The sequence below is a fragment of the Hylaeus volcanicus genome, chromosome 7, assembly GCF_026283585.1.
Source record: "Hylaeus volcanicus isolate JK05 chromosome 7, UHH_iyHylVolc1.0_haploid, whole genome shotgun sequence".
Lineage (NCBI taxonomy): Eukaryota > Metazoa > Arthropoda > Insecta > Hymenoptera > Colletidae > Hylaeus > Hylaeus volcanicus.
In genome coordinates, this window is record NC_071982.1 from 20,541,781 (window position 1) to 20,562,450 (window position 20,670).

General features: G+C 48.8%; 2 protein-coding genes across 3 annotated transcripts in view; one reads left to right on the forward strand and one right to left on the reverse strand.

Moving 5' to 3' along the window:
• Positions 1-148: 148 nt before the first annotated feature.
• On the reverse strand, positions 149-2,118 carry LOC128880441 (28S ribosomal protein S5, mitochondrial). The gene is made up of 6 exons (XM_054130536.1): positions 1,959-2,118; positions 1,750-1,824; positions 1,320-1,667; positions 987-1,217; positions 719-918; positions 149-637 (listed from the first exon to the last, which is right to left on the reverse strand). Exons 1-6 carry the CDS (start codon positions 2,029-2,031, stop codon positions 233-235), a joined length of 1,332 nt encoding a protein of 443 aa, XP_053986511.1. The 5' UTR covers positions 2,032-2,118; the 3' UTR covers positions 149-232.
• A 119-nt stretch (positions 2,119-2,237) lies between these two features.
• LOC128880439 (homeobox protein Nkx-2.4) overlaps positions 2,238-20,670 on the forward strand; it is a 42,679-nt gene continuing 24,246 nt past the window's right edge. The window contains exons 1-3 of one of the 2 annotated variants that reach the window (XM_054130534.1): positions 2,238-4,949; positions 9,361-9,435; positions 10,407-10,711. In XM_054130534.1, the coding sequence (XP_053986509.1) occupies positions 4,253-4,949; positions 9,361-9,435; positions 10,407-10,711 (1,077 nt within the window). In that variant the 5' untranslated portion in view covers positions 2,238-4,252. The remainder of the gene's footprint in view (positions 4,950-9,360; positions 9,436-10,406; positions 10,712-20,670) is intronic. The other variant, XM_054130535.1, reaches the window with a different exon arrangement.

The window sequence follows — 20,670 nt, forward strand, 5'->3', positions numbered from 1 at the left end:
AGGATTGACTCCTTGTTAACTCCAAACTTTTGTAACGTTCTTTTAATAAAATGTAAGTAAGAATTATACTATAATTAACTCACCATTAGTAAGGAATTGTTTCCGTGAATATGTTGCGAGGAAAATAAAATAAATAATAAAGACTGAATCAGCTTTAGAGCTTCCAGATTTCAGATTTTTATATTAAAGTGTATGTACACGAGTCGTTTATAATTGCTATATGCGAAGTATATTAATTTGTTTCTGCTTCTTCTTCTTCTTCTTTTGGTTTCTTTATGTGTCTTTCCCATTTAGGTATTTTCGCTTCTGGATATTTCTCGGTCAGGAAGCTGCACAGTTCTCCGTATTCGGCTCTTAACCTTATTCTTACTTTGTCCTGATCCCTTTTACGTTCTTGCTTACGCAGAAAAATATCGTACGAAGGTAGCTTTGTGAAAAACGGAAGAGGCTTCTTCTTGTTTAAAATCAACCGTCCGTCCATTAGGTACTGCTTGAAATCTAAAATCTCGTTATTCGCGATCTCTGCCGATGTCCTCACCGTTTCCGGTGACGCGAGTACCTCGGGAAAATAATCGTGTTCCTTCTTAAATTGAACTACGTGCAATTTCTTTTCATCTGCCATCTCTTGATACGATTTCTAAAACATTATAGTTAATATTCGTGATATATCGTACAATTCGAAAATTGCAGTGACGATGGACGATCGCGATAAACATACCTGATTTAACATGCCAATGAAGAAAGCCTTTATAACGTTCGGAATATTCAGAGACCCCTCGATCTTGGCGTGCAGATTTTTTATGCCAATTGCCTCGCAACACGCTGCGATAACGCGATGACATTTGAGTCCGTAACCCTTAGGCTTTTGTTTGGCAAATATTTTCGTCCTTCCAAACTCAGCGTAAAAATCGTGTAGTACTGAAAGGAAAAGGTTTTCAATCGCGTGTATTTTTACAGCTAGGATTAATACGATGAAAATTGTTTACTCGTGTGGTCGTCGTATCTTTCGAAATACATCAATCTCTGTCCAGCTTTGTTTCTAGCTAGTGTGAGGGCTCCTTTATTGTCGCCTCTTAGAGCCGTAGCAAACCCTGCCAAACCTTTTCCATTCCCAGTTACGGCATAGACGATAACTCGCTTTTTGCGGCCGAACATACCCGTCATTATGGCGCACTGATGGAAATGTAACACCCATGTTTGAAAACCGATGAAAGGTTCTAAAATTTCAGGATATACAAAAAAACTGTAATTATTTTTATTTCTACCATACTTTGTACACATTTTAGGTACTATGTATATACAAATATCGGAATGCCAACCTTCGTCGATAGGATCAGGTGGTCCAAGTTTCCTTCCACCTATTATACCTCCGCTCCAGCCACGATCCAAAGGTGAAACCTTATTCCGTTTATGAAGTGAAAGCTGTACTCTAGGTTTCTGTGATTCCTCTTCAGAGTTTGGATCTTTGGGAACTCTATATGGATTGTTCAACTGATTTCCTTGGAGGAGGGGAGAATTAAGTCCTGGGAGTATCAATGCTTCTTTTCCAACTCCTATAATTTGGCCTTTATTCAAGTTTTTTATTCTCGGTACACCCCTGCCTCTGCCTCGTTTTCTTCCAGCATTACTGACACTGGTGACAGATTTCCACAGCGCGCTGGCTGGTCCTAAACGGCACGCAAGTTTGAGTTAGCAAGAGCTTAATCCAGGACCTTTAAATTACTTATGAAACAGATTAATGGAACTTACTTCTCTTGAAGAAATTGATATTCCTTGCATCTTGGACTAGTGGAACGCTCGGCTTTAACAGACCAACAGCTAGAGCTGAAAATAATTCACACTGTAATTATTAATTCATGATTGAATTAATTCGCAATTGGTTAAGAGTTTGAGGTTACGAAAATGAAAACAAAATGCCACGAGTTTGATAATACGATAACAGAACTGTGTCGAAGTACCATTGTTCCTAATGATGGAACTTTTCGCACAGTTCGATATTAAACCGCAAACACGTAAAATTCGATGCGCCATTTCGAAAGCAAAAAATCGGCCAGAGCGTTCCCCGTGCAGCTCCGTGATAAGATGCTCTCTGAATGAAATACCAAAGGAGGAAACGCTTCGGGATAGTCGATCGTTCGGAAGTTTTCCTACAGATGTCGTAAAGCGTCGCGTTTTGTAGTCGTTAGGTAGTTGGTCGACCTCAGGAGCTGTAGCTATTCCTGACGGTAGCTACAGTACGGGTGTAGCGATCCCGAGGTATCCGAGCATTTTAGGGGCCCAGTGGGATAAGAGATAAAAGCCAGAGGCAAAGAAATGTAGTTATCGTAAGAAATTAAAGATATACAAGACTGTATAACTTCTAGCTACAGAAGCTCGAAGTCGAGGAGGGATGCAAAGTAAAATATTGTAACGTAAAAACTGTGATGTATCGAAGAGCGTTGTAACCAGAGTTATGTTCTCCGCGCTGCGATAAAAAAAAGAAGCATGGAATCGAGCGACATCGGTGTTCGGCGGCCGCAGTCGACGTTTGGCGAAGGGCGCGATAAGATGGTCGGTAAGGTCGCGGAGCAGGGCGCGTGTACCTACGGAGAAGTCGCAAAGGACAAAGCCAGAATCGAAGAGGGGGAAAAGAGGAGAGAGAGAGAGTGTCGGGCAGGAAGGGTGGCAGCAAGCTCGACGATGAAGGTGGGCCGTTCCGAGCACGGGTGGCCATGAAACGCCGATAGACGAGGCGGGCGCGGTGGTCCTCCGCAGGGAGCCGGGGTTCAGCGGCGCGATAGGCGGACGCGTTCCAGGAGGTACGCGGGAGAGCTCGCCAACGGTGTAGCGACGGTGGTGCAGCGAATGAAAGCGTCGAAGGTCTGCTATTGGCCGAGCTCGTCCAATGGCAGGATGGTTAGGTCTGGCCAGGGTCTGGCTGGGGGTCGGTTAGGTAGCCCCGCGATCCCCTCTAGTCGACCGAGTGGGAGCCCTTCTCTCACACGCAAAAGGGGACATCTCATCACGACTCTTGGTAGCAGGCACTTCTCCGTAGTGGGCACTCCACTCATCGTGTCGTCGTACGGGTTCTCCGCGAGAGGCTGTGGGGCCCGAGCCCGGACGAGCGAGCGAGCGAGCGAGCGAGCGCGACCGGCCGAGCCGCTGGTCGAGTGGGTCTAAGCGGCCGTGAGGACCTCTCCAGGAGTACCCGACAGTCCTCTCCATTCATTCATCCATCCATCCATCCATCCATCCATCCATCTATCCAGCCAGCGAGCCAGTCAGCCAGCCATCCATAGACGCGCTCTCCTCTCCTACGAAGAGAGAGTGTATCCTCGACGAAGGTGGAGGCGAACCCGTAGAGTGGTACATCTACCATCGTCTCTCTATCGGCAGAGTCCAAGGACTCGAAGACCCCCCGGGTGATTTCAGTCGGCCGCCGGCCGGCTCTGGCCGGCCACTATCCTCGACCACGTGTGTGCCATCGTTCTTCCCATCGTGTCGTGTCAGTTTCGGTGTCGTGACGTGACGTGTGATCTACCTGCCGGGCGGAAGCCTCCTTCGTCCTCCGAGGGTCGAGCGACTGCTCGTCCGGTGCGCGCGAGACCCTTCGCCAAGGAGACTCGTCGCTGCCACCACGCGGCGGACGCACATCGAACCGTGCTCTCCTCTCCGTTCTTACCTTCGCGAACGGTGATCTTAGAAGCCGTGGGACGCTCGCTTGGTTGTCCTTGACCATCGACCAGGAGGTGTGCTCCAGCCCTCTCGCGCGTCGAGTGTCGAGCAAGTGCCCTCTTCGAACGGAGAAATGCGCCGGACGACGCGGTGTCGTCGCTGGACGCGTCCAGCACCGGGTATAGAGAAGATGGACGCTACTCGCGAACTTTATCGTATCGGTTGACTCCCAGTGATATCCAAAGAATCCAACGGGAACCAGTGATATATCGTGCAGTTAGAGGATTATTCGGTGTGAATGATCAAAGTGCGACTGTGAACCCTCCGAACCGTGCAAAGTGATCGGTTAACGCGAGACTTTGGTATCCCTGATCAAATAAAAAAAAAAAAAAAAAAAAAAGAAAGGAAAGAAAGGAAGGAATTGATTCCACGGATCAGTCTGACGGACGCCGCGTCCGAGATATTCGAAACAACGTCGAGGTCCGCGCGTCTGGCAGCGGTGGCAGGTTCGTCATGTCGTTTTCTCGCGGTTAGCGCCGGCCTCAGGATTCCGCGAAGCGCGAGCTTCAAGTACTTCGACGGCGCTGGCCTTGCCGAGATGAGCGGTGGCAACGGCGGCGGCGGAGGCGGCGGAAACAACGCCGGGAACCAAGGAAACGGTAATGCCACCAGCTACCACCAGCATCAACAGCAACAGCAACAGCAACAACAACAACAACAACAACAACAACACACTCAGCTGGAGCAGGCAAGCTTGCTGCCGGACGATCTAAACGGTATTGACCTGGCGGTGAACCTGTCGCCCAAACAGCACTCGTCCCACGTACAAGCGGCTGGCGGCGCTCATACTATACCGTTCAGTGTCAACAGCATCCTGTCCCCGAACGACGAATCGTACAGGAAGCTCGGCCAGGAAATCGGCGTCGGCGTGGTCACGCATCCTCAGGTCTCGCCTTACGGGAACGCGTGCGGCGCCCGAGTGGGCGGCAATACCGGTAGCTTGAGTGCGAGCAGCGGCAGTCCACCGCTTCACGGAGGCTCGACGCCCGGTGGCGGCACTCCCGGACCGGTTTCCGGTGCCAACGACGCCGCCGGCCCCGGCATGACCGCCATGGGGAATCCTTACGCTACCATGCAGCTCACCTCTCAGTATCAGTATTGCGCCGCGGAGCTGTCCCCTTATCACCACGCGGGATCAGGGGTCGCGGGAGGTGCCACCGCCACCGATCCCATGAGGTCTCATCATCCCTGGTACGCGCCCGCCCCGCCGGCCACCAACGACCCCCGCTTTGCCAGTGAGTATGCTTTTCCTCCTTCTGTTCTCTCCAACTTCTCTACTAACATGCCACGGCCGCACCGTGAAACACGTCGCTCTAATTCTTTGAGTTCGCGTTAATTGTTATTCTTCGAGTTCCGCGATTCGAGAAAGACGAGATGTATTCGAGGACCGACGTACATTCCTCGCGGTTGTAACCGAAGCTTGAAGATGTGGTTGTAGCTTCTTCTCGTGGTCGAGTGACACCGCTGCATGATGCGTACCGAATCTAGTTTTTAGAAAATTGGTGATAGCCTGGTCGAAGTAGGTTGTAAATGTAAGAATTAGCTGGTCAGCGTTTGTTGACGGCCACGCGAGCGTTGTCGATTTTTTGTTTATAATGTTTAGCAGAGTGTCGCGTCATCGACAACCGGCGACGAACAGTCAGTCGCCCGGCAGAATTAGCGAGAGTCGGTCGTTCGGAATAAAAATAATATTAACAGAAATTTATGTTATAGTTACATGTTATGAATAACAAGGAATGTACTAGGCTTTCGGGTCAATGATTACAAGTTCTCGTTGTTGCGTTAAATTGCGGTCTTGTGGGATCATCCACTCTCGCGGAAAATAGAAAAAAGAAACATAGAAGGTAACGCGTTTCTATCTCCATAATACTCCATTTTCGTAAAGACCTTGTACCATTTCGTGAATCGTCTTTTAAAAACTTCCAACAACCCACACGAGGCATCGTCGATGTTCCGTCGCAGTCTGTCGCTCATCGATAACGCGTCGGTTAGTCTGTACTCTTAACCTTTGGCGATGATCTGGCTGATTTTTATTGCCAGAACGTCCAACCATCCAGAAGCTAGAAAAAGGGGAAAGCGTGGAACGCGTCGTGCAAATACGTTTCGTCTTCGAATACTCTCCTCGCGATCATCCCTTTCGCCTTCGACGGGGCACGTCTGTCCCGGTTTTATCGGAGTCGTATCTATCCGGTGCTTACGTCCATTTAGGTATCGATGAAGTGGCCAGGCTCGTGTTTCAAAGTCCACCAACAGGGTGTCCTTTCGTGTCGTTGCCTCGTAACACGGACTCAGGGATCCCCCCGTCGCGTATCCGAATTCTTCTCGATCCTCCTCTTGTCGCGCTTCCTGATACAGCTTACGTCCTACCACGGAATTTTTCGACCGTTAGTACTTCGGATATTGTTCCAAAAGGCATCACTGGCCAATTGATACGAAATTTGGAGGATGCTTATGGAAGGACACCGAATGTAAAATGTCAACTTCGGAAATTCACGGGTTTAAAAGATACGGATACTTTAGAGGAGACCGTTCATTCGCTGTGATCGTTTGCTTCGAACGTGTCATATTGTTTTACAAATTTTGTCATCTTTTTATCTGAATCTTACATCGTCGCTGAATATATCGTCCAAAGTACCGAAGAATTATTATGACGGATTTATAATTGAAAACCTGTATCTCTTAAACCTGTATAAATTGCCGAAGCTAAAATTTGATATCTGGGATCCTTTTGTAGCCCTCGTAATACCCACCAAGTTTCATCTCGATCATCCACCGTTCCCGGAAGTGCCTTTCTTTAGACGCGACTCCTGGAAAAGTACAAGCTGGATACATCGAGCGATAGCAACGACATCCACCGCGAGTGGGGGCCTTCTCCATGTTAAACATCCTCTAGTCATCCTCTTCTCACTTCTACCTCGATCGAACAACGCATTACGCCTTCTGCTAATTGCACACGGTCCACCTAGGTCCTAGCATGTAATTCTTGGACCTTTTCTACTCGTAGAATACTTTTGTCGCACGTAGCCCATCGAAAAGTATCCTCTTCGACTCCTCCTCATCGATTCCTCCACCTTGAATTCTTCTGCTTCCCTTGTTTCTTCATCCAATCCAGTCTTCGTCAATCCCGGTCGAATACCCGACGCTTCTACTCCGAGGCGTACTTTTATTTCGTACAGCGAGAACCTATCTCCCGAAAAAAGATCGCGGGGCCAACAAAAGCGGACTTGTGTCAACAGACGTACGTTTCCTTGGATTTCTGTCCGTCGCACGCGCCACTCCGGCCACCACCGGAGACGTATCGATCCCCTCGGCTTGAGAACGCGTGGCTACCGGACACCACGGGAGATTTTAGTTAAACAAATAAGCCTGGACCCTCGTCGCGCTGGCTCGACTCGACGACGGTGGCCCGGACCCGATTTACGAGGAGATCGAAGAATTCCTACGAGTTCGAACACCAGGAGAAACGAATTGCAGCGGTCTGTCGTTCGCGAGCGCTCTGCTCTGGTATTCGTATTTACACGGTACTGTCGCGTCGAATCTTTAATGTTTAACGTCGCTGTGCATTAGTTTCACCCTTTATTCACTGTCGGGACTTACGAGTTCAGTTTTTAATTGTTTGGTGGCAGGAGAAGCCTATCCAACTTTTTTTCTTTTGAGAGATAACTCTATAAGTTGATGTCTAGAATTGTAAAAACTGTCGAGAAATTCATAGTAAATAAAGGGTTGATTAGACGAAGGCTTCCGAGGGGTGTCAGGGCTTCCTCTTTATCGCGAGATGTCCATCAGGCTCGCTACACCACCACCTATGTTACCATCTTCTGTTTAGTTAGACGATGTCGCAGGACGCGTCATCGAGACACTAATGGGCACGTAGGATCGATTCCTCCCCTAATCATATCTTTCTGGTTCAACCCTGCTCGTCTACTCCGAGTCGTTGAAAGGCCACGGAATAAAACGCGAAGGTGTTTCTCGATCGTAGAGACAATGTCTGGCCCTCGCAAGTCCTCGAAACACCAGCGGCACACAAAAGTTTGTCTATGGTCGGTCATTGTTCGCCGCCGGTGGCCCAGACGCGCCAAAACGTCGATTTGCCTAACGAGATAGGCCCTAACGAGGTTAGGTCTTCGTCCCGATCCGCCCTCGCGTTCGCACAAGTTGGAATCGTCGAATGTCCGCCTTCCATTGTCTGAAAGACAAGAAAGGCGGGGGAGACGATTCGTCGATGACCAGGAAATTGGCCCGACGCTCGAGGTCAAAGGTCGCGGGGGCTCGTTGCAGGTATCGGGGAGCCAATTGCATCTTGATTCAGAGGGGATGTTGTAGGGGGATGTAGTAGGGGTATGTACACGGGGCTTGGAAGCAAGAATTTTAAGGAACTCGTTGTTTTGACATTAGATAGAGGTCAGTGAGAGATCCAGGTATTTTTCGCTTCAGGTCCAGGATCTCCAAGCTTTCTAAAACCGTTCTTCTAAATCACCTACTTATTAGATCACATTCGACTTTGTTTCAAGTTGGTTTTGTAAATTGGTTAGACCATCGCGAGCCTCTCTATTTCAGAGCGATGGTATCCCAATGGTCCAGGATTCCCCCTAAAACTGTTCTTCTAAATCATTCTGTTCTTCGCCTATTCTCTTCCAACAAAAGTCACTTTCGTTTAACCTTCGCTCCTGCTGCCTGCAGTGGTCGTCTCCACCACCCATCCACCATCTATCCACCCACCTATCCACAACCTAGTAACCGGTACACATCGAGGAGGCCGTTATCGTTATCGTTTATCAGTTTTACCGGTCTGCTCGTCTCCAGCGGCGCGCGTAAACAAATTCGGCAGTGTTTGCTCCCGGTGTCTCGAGTGGTATGTCTTTCTCGCGACGGGACTGGGCTGACAGGGGCCTCGGGAGGAGTCCGTTCTCACAGACATAATAATAATTCGGTACCTCGGTCGTTCGGACCTCCCGTGCTCGATGACGTAGCACTTTCGCGCGGCTAAATCGCTCCTTTTGTCCGGGGCCGTTCTTGACAGCCCTTCGCCAACTGACAAGGGATGGACTGCTCGTTGGGTTTCAGTAGCTCGAATTCAGAGGCTCGATTGTCCGTCCCTCTCGCTGCCATCTCGGGATCGCGTCACCATTTCACTTTTCACGGTTGTCTCCTCTGGAAATTATTTTAAACGGCCGCGGCCGGAGGAACGCGGTCTTCGTGGCGCGAGAAGGGCGTACGAGGGCGGGGATTATTGTAATTAACGTTACCGCGATGTTTTTGTTGCGTTAAGTATGGGGTATTGTGTATTGCTCGAGAGTTGGCGAGACACCTACGAACCGAACGGAACAGAGGCAAAGGAAATTTCGCCTTTGGCCCTTTCTTTCGAGCAGTCGCACTGTATCGTAATCACGCTCTCGAACTCTTTCATTTTTTTTTTACGTATATCCACGGCAATAGTTTATCTCGATATATCTCGTTCGCCGTCTTCGCGTAGCTTCGCGGATGAAACGGATTCCTCGCCAACTCCCGTGCAACGAACTATAGTTGGATAGGGTACGTCGAAGTCGAGGGAGGAGGGAGTCGAGGATTAGGTCATCTTAGGCGGTTAGGGTACATTTATCCCAAAAACAATAATTTCCGAGATATTCAACCACAAATGTATTGCAGTCGCTTGTTCGTCTCCGCCCTCGGATGAAAACAACCAGTGGTGCATTGACGCTGCTTTAGAAGCTGAATACCTCGGTAACTATTAGTTTTAGGATAAACATACCTTAGTTTCGATACATTTAGTTTGAAAAGTCGTTGATCCGTCAAATCTTACCATTGATCTAACCCTCGGTTGAACATCTTAAAAACTATCATTTTTCCTGTCAACTTTTTCCTGTAATACAAACTAGCAGAGACGCGTCCGAGTGGCTCGCTTCTACCGAGACGTAGAAACGGCGACAAACGTCATTGTTTCATTCGTTCTTCTCTTTAATCGTTTAAAGAATCATCGGCGCAGAAATTTTTGCCAAAGTATCAAGTTGTCCCAAAAGTTTCTTTCGATTTATTAATAAACAATGCATACGCGATATTTTACGTTACATTACCGAATTGTGTAGGATCCATTACCGTGTACAGGGCCGGCGTCACGTTAAAATCCTACACTCGACATTTTGCAACGAGAAATATAAATAATAATACTTTGATGATTTTGGTCGGTCTTTCGTACCGAATCATCGCTGCTAAAAAAAATGTCTTGCATCTGTTGATGATATCCTCATTCCATGAAAAGTTAATAAAAATCGGTGTTCTTTAATTAGGTAATTTTCGTAGACCTCGGGGCTTTTAAAACGTGGGGCCGAGTTGAATCTACTTCTAGTCCTGGCCGCGTGACGTCAACTTCCGAGGCCGATCGCACACGGCGCAACCGATTTGAAATTAGTGTTTCAAACCTGTTTGCGTTCTTTATTTTATCTACTCCACTATCTTTGTTTTACCTAGATCCACGGTCGCGTGCAACTAGTTTCAGAGTGGTTCGAAACTGGTTCGGTTGCGCCGTGCGCGATCGGCCTGAGAGATTCGGTTCCCCGTTTGTATCAAACACCGGCGCAGAAAATAACTCGAGCGCAAAAAGTCGCGAAACGAACTTTTGGGACGATCTGAAAAACTTGCTTATAAACTAAGGAAAAGAGAGTTACTATCCCTGGTTTCTCCAATATGTTTTGCAGTCTCGCGGCTGATGGGCGCCGCGGCGGCGGGCGCCGGGTCCAACATGGCCGGGTGCTCGGTGGGCCAGTCGATGGGCGACGTGACCAAGTCCTCGGGAATGGGAATGGGCGTCGGCGTCGGCGTCGGTGTCAGCATGGGCGTCGGCGGGATGCAGTTTCCCCACCTAACCCAAAGACGAAAGCGTCGCGTTCTCTTCACCCAGCAGCAGGTTCACGAGCTCGAGAGGCGGTTCAAACAGCAGAAATATCTGAGCGCCCCGGAACGGGAACACCTGGCGTCCCTGATCAATCTCACGCCCACACAGGTACGTGCGCAACATTTCTTTAGATTCCTCTGTCGTCGGGATAGAGTCTTACATCGTTCTTTAAAGATGGATGACACGGAGTATCGGGAGGGGGGGGAGGGGGAGGGGGTATCTAATGATTGATGGACGCTCAGATTTACCTTGGAAAAAAGTGGTACGAAATGTTACGCGCAGTATTCGCTTAAAACTTTGGAATTTTCAGAATCGCAGAGTGCTCGGGTTTAGCTTGAGAAGGATAACGAGTAGGAGATTTAAGATTACTGGAATTTTGAGATCGTGGAGCAGAGCTCGGCAAGATCGACACTTTTCGGCCGAAAATACGTTTTCAATTTGAGATCTAAACATTTGTGAATCAAGTCGGAAGAAAAGCGATGCTCGGTTTACCTTGTCGCTGCCCAAATATATTATAGATGCATTCTTGATGCTCCAGGCGGCTACCGATCGACGTAGATATTTATATTTGTCTTTCCTCGGCGGCGTGACCGACGCGTATCGCGACGAGACGAGTCAACGTTGTATAGAATAAGAATAGTATTCCACGCGGATGAAACCAAGGGGCTAGCATCCGAATAGGAACGTTGTTTAACGAGAGGACGATGTTGCGTATCGATCGCGTTCTCGAGCCGCGTTTCTGTTTCCGTTCTACCCGATCGGGAATCGACTAATTACAGCGTAGCGACGGCGTAATCCGCGCCGATCGGTCGGATCGGTCCACCTGTTTCCTCCTGGCGATGCTCGAGATGGCGAGGCGCGCACGCCGACGGCCGTATCGCGTGCACGCGGAGGCGCACGACGAGGATTAATTGCCGAGAGGAGATTAATTGCAGGGAGCAGGTGGTGGTGGGTGTACGCGTGGGTGTATCTGCGTCTCTCGGCCAATCGGATCGATCGACCTCAGGGGCGTTGGTTGCTTCGGAGCTGTCAGCCAGAAACGTCGAGGCGCCTGCCGTCGAATGGAGACATTCGATCGTCGGACATTTTCGTTTCGTTCCAACGTCGCCCTGTCTCCGTTACGGGCTCCTTTGGGGAGAAGTTGACATTCATTTGGAGGCTGGAGGATTGATACGCGGGGCGAGTTGGCGCAATGGCGAGTTTAGGACGGAGGTGTCTTAACCCTTTATAGGGAAGAACTCCCTGGGCATTTTTTTTTCACTGTTTCACTTCTTCACTCCAGGTTCCTTAGAGGTTACAATGAGAACCAAGTGACCTATAAAGAGTCAAGACAGGAAGGATAGGTGTCGATTTCGATAGTTTGAGAGAATTTGTGACGTTTCGGTAGCTTTGGTGGTCCTCGGGTGCTGTAGCTATGTTTCATTGCATAAATGTAGCTACGGTACGGGTTTGGCGATCCCGAGGTACCCGAGCTGTAGGGGGGATCCTAAGGGGTCCTAAGAAACAACTAGTACCCCTAACGAAAAAGTTACGAAGAGTGGTATCTTAGCAAATGTAACGTAAAGAATCAGTCAAGACAGTACGTCTTGTTAATAGCAGGGATGGAAGTAGCTTCTGTTGGGTACTCGAAAGCGTGTAAAATTTCCAAGCGATTTAAACTCCAACCGAGCCCAACGTGTATCATTTTTATTTTCAATTTCTGATAGTTCCCATTTTACACCACTATTTTTCCCCTAAAAGTCGTAGCTCGAAAGCCCCGCTATTGCCACGCAAAGTAGTCGGTTTCTCGCGACTCCGAAGAAAGGGTCTCGTCCAATTTTGGTAGCGCGATTCGACACGTCGGGTGGAACAATTCGGTATCGAAAGTGTTAAGCAAATCGTAGAGGATGTCCAGAACGTCGGGAATAGTCCTCGAAGAGGCTCTTTGTTTGTTCGAGACACCGGAATTCGACCAGGCTCGCTGGTTGGACGGTCCTTCCAACCGAACGACGCGCGCAAATATTGTCTTAGGTACCCGAAATTTTTCTCTCCGCTCGATCGATGGCGATTAACCGTGACGCAACCGCGTGAAAGTCGAATATGCAGATGGAGAACGCTCGCGAAGGTGACGCCACTCAGTTTTCTTCAAACTAGGAAGGTTGGGAAATCTTTGTTATCGTATGTCACGGTTGAGACTTTGGTTATACGGTAGTCTCCCTAAATCCACAAATTTCTCTACGATAAATGCACAGTGAAAGTTCAAGGTGATAGTACGGCAGGTAGTTGAATTCGTCCCGATACGGTCCATAATATTGGTCCAGGTCAGCTAAAATTTTTTTTCAAAATTTTCGAAATTTTTCTTTCCAAAATTTATTACAGTGTGGTTTGTAGAGAAGTGAATCGAACTGATCGACTTTTAGCTCGCGCATTTAAGGAGACTTTACCGTACACGTAGATACTAATAATGATTAATAATTGAACGTAGAGACGTGGTTTCTACGCCTAGTAGACGAATGCCAGGGCTTTTTATCGAGGAATGAAAATTGTAGGTAACGAGTAGAGGGTGTGTTCGAGCGGAATCGTTTCGGCGGTGGCCATTTAAAACGTTCGGGACCAGAATCAGACTTTAACGAGCAATCTTCATTGGGCAGACAGGTCTGCCCGGCTCGAGCGCGGCAGTCTGGCAACAATAAATAATTGTTGCGCAGCTCATTGGTTGCATCCTGGTCGCTCGTCCCCTCGTTCAGTCTGCCGTTTCGTCTGCAGCACGTCTCTCCGCTCAATCCGCTCGTCGCGACGTGCGCTACTCCGCACGATTCGCTTCGTGGCAATCCGGAGCCTTAACAACGGAAGGCTCGTCGAAAAGATCTGGTAAAAGTCGGATCGGGACGGTCCATGAAAACAAAAATCAGTGGCATTTGGTAAAACGATATTAATCGTAGAGAAATTCGTGCATTTACGGAGACCTTACTGCCCATCAAGATAGCGACTTGAATCATAGGTCAAGCTTCCTGCCAATCTTGACCGATTCAGCTTTAGCCAGTGTCGCGTTTGAACTCGGATCGTGCTACTCGAGTCTCGAGTGTCTCGACTCTTTCTCGTCAGTCTCTAAACACAGTTCGTCCGCGTATAGTACGAATCACCTAAAAGCCGAATGGGTTAACGTATCCCTAGTATACAACCCCTTTCTCTTTCGCAAGCCCCCGAGTGTCGCACCGTCGAGTGTCCCACCGTCGCACATCCCATAATTCTGCCCCCCCCGAACGAAGTCTCCTCTTGCTTCCCTCTCAAAAAGCAAGAAACGCCAGAGTCCACAGGGGCAACGTTTAGCTTTCCAGCTTTCTTCGTCGTACCAGCGCCGATTCGCAAGGGAAAGCGTGGTGCCGTCCTCCTAAAAGCGGAAGTCGTCGGTGGGTTCGCCGTAGACCGCGTAGGAAGTCCCCAAAGAGGGCTGATTGCAATCAGTCGCGGATTTTCGCGTGCGCTCTCGCCGGAGGGGCGAGGTAGGGGCCGTGCAGAGGCGGCACATAAGTTTCGATAACGAGTTTCAGACTCGATGGCACTCGGATCTCGCTCGAGCCGTGAATGCTGGCCACGAAGGCCATAGCCACGGAAGCGGGACGTTCGTGAGAGAAAGAGAGAGAAAGGGTGAGACACAGCGAGGAGACCAGCCGGGAGCTGATCGTTCTATGTATATATATATATATACCTACACATAGGCACACGCACACACTGGTGCAAACACACATATACTCGCACACGAGCGCGTGTGTCGCAGACTCTTGAACTTCTGGGGACAAATAGAGACCAAACGAGCTCCCGGTATGACGTGCACGCGTGTCTACGTGTACGTATTAGGTTGGAATACGTGCGTATAGGTGTGTGGACGCGAGCACACCGCCACCCTGCGGTACCATCCACTTACGGCCACTCGAAGTCTACGTACGAAGTCGTGCTCTGTAGGTAGCCCCGCGATGGCTGCGCCGGGGAGACTAACGAATCATTATGCGAGAACTCTGCCGGATCTTACGTGCCCTAGCGACGCTTCGAAAGCGATATTCCGCGAGGAGAGCCACCGGGAGGAAGTGGAGCATGGGCGGGAGGGACGGACAGAGGAGTTTTGTTCCTTTCGCGCAGGAAGATCGTCCGTGCTCGGGAACAATTGCCAGTTAGCGCGAGCTTTCCTTTCCCGAATCGATGGGACGTTAGATGGGTTATTGAGGATGTTAGAAGGGTTCAAGGGAGGTAATTTTGAACGAGTTTTTGAGAGCGGTTGAGATAGCAACGGAGGAATACGCGGGAGAGCTGTTTCAAGGTTGAGGGTACCGAGGATGGCGTATCGGTGGATCGGTGGATCGGTGGATCGGTGGATCGGATGGTTAGGAGGTATGCAATTACGATTGCAAATGGATGATTGACGCGTGTTACGTGCAATTCGGAGGTCGATACTTTTGGTTCTATACAACGGTTCTATAGCAACGGAGGAATACGCGGGAGAGCTGTTTCAAGGTTGAGGGTACCGAGGATGGCGTATCGGTGGATCGATGGATCGGATGGTTAGGAGGTATGCAATTACGATTGCAAATGGATGATTGACGCGTGTTACGTGCAATTCGGAGGTCGATACTTTCGGTTTTATACATGCACAAGTTAATCGAGCAGTAATTATGATAAACAATTTTGTAATATTAGGAGGTAGTATGCCATTACGATTGCAATGGATGATTGACCCGTGTTACGTGCAATTCGGAGGTCGATACTTTCGGTTCTATACATGCAGAAGTTAATCGAGCAGTAGTTATGATAAACAATTTTTTAATAAAAAAACAGTTACTTTTTCTGTAACTTTTACTGCAGGAAACTTACAACTAGGTCGAAACGGTTATAATCCATATCGGATGATGCTCGATCAACTAGAAGCATAAATTTGTTTTTTCGTTATTGAGTCCATGGTTCACGCGTAAATATTCCATCGACTTTTCTACGCTCAAAGCTTTCCTTTCTCTGGCTATCAAATTTTACACCGACTCCACATGGCCCTCTCGGAATGGTTACATTTTTCTTTCTTCGTATCTCGTTTAGCTACACCCTTGCACCATTTTTGCAGACGATCCTATAATAACGCATCTCCTCGATCCTCGATTAATTCCGATGAAAACGTCGACTGATCCCCCGAGGTCGCGCGGGGCCACCGTTAAACGCGGGGACAGGAGGGCATTTTGATCGCGGGGAAAAGGCTGTTGCGGTTTCGACGGTCCTCGAAGCCTCTACTCTTCGGATTCTTTTCGGACGCGATCGAGAATCGATACCGAATTAACGAGTCGAACGACTCGTAACGAACGGAGGAGTTACACGCCGATCGGCGCACTTCGAAGACACTCGAGCCTCGAGTTCGACGCGAGCGCCACTCACGACGGGGCTTGTAAAGGATCGAGAGATGCCGACGAGAGAAAAAAAAAAGTCAGGGGGGGAAAAACGAAGAATTTTCCGCCTGTATCGTTTGTTAGGGGGGCGGGTGGGGGTTAGGGGGGCCCGATCGACGGGAGCAAAGTGCCGCATCGACCGTTTCCGGGGGGCGAACGTCACGCAGAATCGACCCCGTTTCGAGTAACGAGACCTCTCGAGGAACGGCGTCGAGCAGCGATTTCTTTCGGCTCGTTGAGGCCGATGATGGATGATGACGCGATTCGCGGCCTCACGATGGAAATAACGCGGATGGCGGACTCGAGTTTTTTTTTGGCAACTACGAGTTGCTCTCGATAAGGACGATCGTTCCGCGCGGCGCAATTAAGGGAAAGGGGATCGGTTTTCGCGATTCTTCGGGTATTTATGCTTTATTCCATGGCGCGCTGTTCGGGGTACCGTGTATCGCTCGGGAGTTTGCGGGGCACCTCGAAGGGGACAGGAGCAAGGAAATTTCACCGTTCGGTCCCCCTTGTTTCGAGCAGTTACACCAAATAGTCGTAGTCCACGATACATTGTCGGTTGACACGTTGTCGCGAGAATCACCCACGTATGGGCGACGGTACTATTCACTGTACCTTATTCTCCACAAAGAGGATTTCCTTTTAGATGGTCACATCCATGTGACCGGGTCAATAAGACCCGATTCGAACCAGTTAGCATCCCAAGAACCATCGAAGGGCATTCCCTACATCGTTCCACTCGTCCCCGCTCGTGTCACCCATCAAAGGATCACGAGATCCAGGATCTTGTCGATCGCGTTCCCGAGGAGGTGTTTGCACGGCATTGACCCAGCACAGTGCTCTTCGAATCTCCCTCTTCGGGGTGTGCTCGCGTTGTACGAGGTCGAAGAGGGTAGATTCGGTGGTACGCAAACCCATTACCATGATTATCCCTCCCTCCTGTAGCTGAATCGCGGGATTCGCGTTTCCAAGTTGACGCGTTTCCTTCCTCTGCTTTCTTCCTCTTTCCTCTTCCTCTTGCCTCGAGGAACGGTGTCGTGGAATCCTCCCGTTCAGAGATCTTCGAATTATTTCGTTTTCTCCGATCGCGGGAAACCGTCACGGTTACCTTTACATTTCGAAGAATGTCCACCACGTGAAAATCATCGTCGAGTTCACCGCGAACGTTCAGCGGTGGTCGGACGGCCGTTTTACCAGCGCCCACTGCGCAAATATTGTTTCATATTATGCGATACCAGCGGAGAATGCGTTTATCCTCGAGTAGCCTGCATAAACATTCTACACTTCGCCTGCCGGCCGGGGGAATATTAGGTGGTTCTATATGCACATTCGAAGGGTGGGATCTCCGGGCATCGGGTAAAGCTCGCTACAAATTTGCTCGACGGAAGAAGGAGCCTTTAATACTGTTTGCGGATGACTCGCGCGTTTAAGGGATTTTATCTCGGCCTTATGCAAATTGTCTCGCGTCCTGGAAGTCGAATTTGCACATAAGACGACGGTCTTTGATGAAACTATTCGTTTGGAAAGACAGATTAATCGCGGATCGTTGTTCTTTATACGGAATAGTATTTGATAGTCTAAAGTGAGGTTAACGTTTCGGTTTTGCCATCTTTCGATCGAATTCAGCGCACGAAAGTGTACGCTTGCATCGATAACATTGTTTTCTTGTGCACTGAACATGATTGATATACTTTTAGTTGACACGTTACCTCTTAATGGGTTCACGCCGGCGTGTACCACCGGTGGCTCACGCTCGCGTGTCTACCAGACGACGTGCACCATCGCGCCGCCCCATGGTGAGAAACACAAATAACAGCGTCGAAAGTGTTAAATAAACCTTTACTTTTTGCAAAAAAAAAAACATGGACGGAACTTTCCGATCGACCTAATGGTAAAGTAGAAATTCCAATCTAGACGATTTGGGGGGAGGGGCGTGGAAAGAAGCTCAAATAAATTAAAACCCTTTATTCATAGAATTTCAATAATTGACATAACTTAATAGTAACTTAAACTTTAATTCGACCCCCGTTAAATACATAACTTAACCCTTTGCGCTCCGAATTATCGGTAAATTTTTCACGAGCATCACTCGACGAAGCAAAGCAAATATACACACCCTGTATACGATTCCAATGAAACTCTCTGGATGTTTTCGAATACGTCCTTACTGATAAACCGTGTTTATAATGACAGTCCTTGGTCTCGTAAATCGTTTAACAACAAATTCCAACGCATTTCTCCGGCAGTTTTTGCATTCGGGGCAACAAGCCATGGGCAACCGGTGATCATGCGAGAGTGGTTGGTGGGAGTGGGCCAGAAGTGGGGCGTATGAAAGTCACGCACACGCGTCAGTGCGTAGCCGTACGTCGTAGGTGACGGTCCGCGTCACTCTTGCTTCGCTTCTCCCACCATCGCCGCTCGTCGTGACGTCACCAGGGCCCATGACCGTGGCTCGCCCATCGTCGAGTCCAGATCCACGAGTCCAGTCACCCTACTCCGGATGCCCAACTTAGAAAACACCAGGTACACAAATTTTCTGATTTTTCCGTACGGTTTCGCAAGGTTACACTTTCGTCTAATTTCGACGTGTATATCAGACGTAGAAATTAATTCTGTGCCTCTTATATTCGCATAGTTAGAACTCTAGAACTTTAATCGGAATCTAGTTTAATCATATTTAAATGTCGTATTCTTTGTAAATAATAAACTTGACGAGTTTACTTTGAAAAGGTACAGGATTGATACATACATCCAACGTTTATTAATATAATTGTTCGAAAAATAAATTCTCGTAAGACGCGAGAGCTCTTTATCGAGCGACACTCTTTATTAAGCGATTCTTAAACTCGAGTCAATCGCTTCACGACCTTCAAGGAGTCGTCTCTAGTTAGATAAAAGTCCCTGTACCAGTAACGAACAGCGTTCAACGACCGAAAAGACCATCGAAAGTCGAATAGAACGTAATTCTAATGGCGTAAGGCCATCGACGATCAAAGAACAATGTGGGTCGCGTGTGAAACGCATTCGACAGTCCCCGAAAGACGAATTAGAAGGATCGCCGGACAATCCGGCTGGCCAGAACAACGCGTCAAACGTCATTGTCCTGACGGAACAATGGCGCCGGCTGCGATTTGTTTCTTTCGCGGAATTCCCTCGCATCGGTGATTTTCGTTAATCCCGTCGAACCTTCGCGTTTCTATTAATTATTTAACTTTTGATCGAGCTCGCCGCGCGTTTCCACTTTAATTAATGTCTCCCTTTTCTCCCTCCCCTTTCTGGACTCGCCGTTGATATATTTTCCTTTTTTTTTTTTTTCACCCACCATTTCTCCCCGTTTCCGTCACGTTCGTTTTTCACTTCCTTCTAATTAACTTCTCTCTCGTTCTGGCGCGCCCACAAAACTCCAGGACGGAGTCTTTCGCGGCTTTTAACGAGCTTTAAACTCGATGTAACTCACCGACCATAATTTGCAGAGAGCGCGAGAGGAGAGAGGGAGAGAGAGAGAGAGAGAGAGATGCCGGTGGATTTTCTCGCGATTTAAATTGTCGCGATCAATTTCGCGTTCCGAATGGCTCGTTTAATTCGTCCACGTCGCGAAAACGATTAATTACGTATGGCAGACGTCGATTTACTTGCGGCTTTTACGCTCTCGAAGCCGGTGCTCGTTTGGTTCCTTTTTCTCTTTGGGAATAGTTGCGCGAAATTACTCCGATACCGGTACAGCCCGATCCAAAGCGACCGCAGAATGTCGGTTAAATTCGTCAGAATGTAGGGATACTACGTGTCTACGTGATTACATCGCAGTTGAGCGTCGCGAGGTTTTGTTCTGTAAGTGTCGCCTTGTCCCAAGAAGCAGCAGCAGAATAGCTTAGCTAGTTCAACGCCTCCAAGTCGTTCTCTTATCTCGTTAGAATTTTTAGAGCATACAGCGTAGAGCTAAAAACGTCTGAAAAGAACCAAAACAAGTTCTTTATATTTCCGGCGTTGTAGAAAGTCTAGTCCTCTTGATACCGAAAGGTTACAATGACCTCTAGAAGAGGATACCTCTCGATCTAAGCTTCGTAAATTCCTGTAAGCAAGAGCAGGGGAGCATCTTCGATACCGATCGACCGTTCGAAATTTCGACAGCGGGAAAAGGGGTGAAATCCCATAGTGCGTGAGCGAGTAAGCAAAAGAGAGACAGAGGAGGCGGGCCAGAGGGAGTGTAATTTGCCTCTAATGCGGCACTCGACGAAGCAGCTGGCTCTCCTCTTCTCCATTCGCCGGTCGGCCGCAACCGGTAACAGTAGCGATAATAATAACAATACTGGCAACAATGCCAGGAGTGGCCGGCCATTGTAACAATGGGGAGACTGCACTTGGAGTAACAATGCGAGCGCAAAATGGAGGGACGCATCTGTGTGTCCCGTGCCAAAGAGACACGACGGGTAGGGGACGTGTCCGCAGGGGAGAGGAGAACAGGGCTCGTCCCAAAGATGGAAAACGCGCGCGACATTTTTAGGTGACGATCATTTAGAATTTAAGCTACGAGACGTGGGCAGATAGACAAAATTCGACTCCTTTAGTCGATAAGTGGCGCAGAGTTGGGACCGCGCCGCGACACTTATCGAATATTCGCTGTATTCCCGTTTGGGAAAAATCTGCAGCGCTCTGATTGCTCGA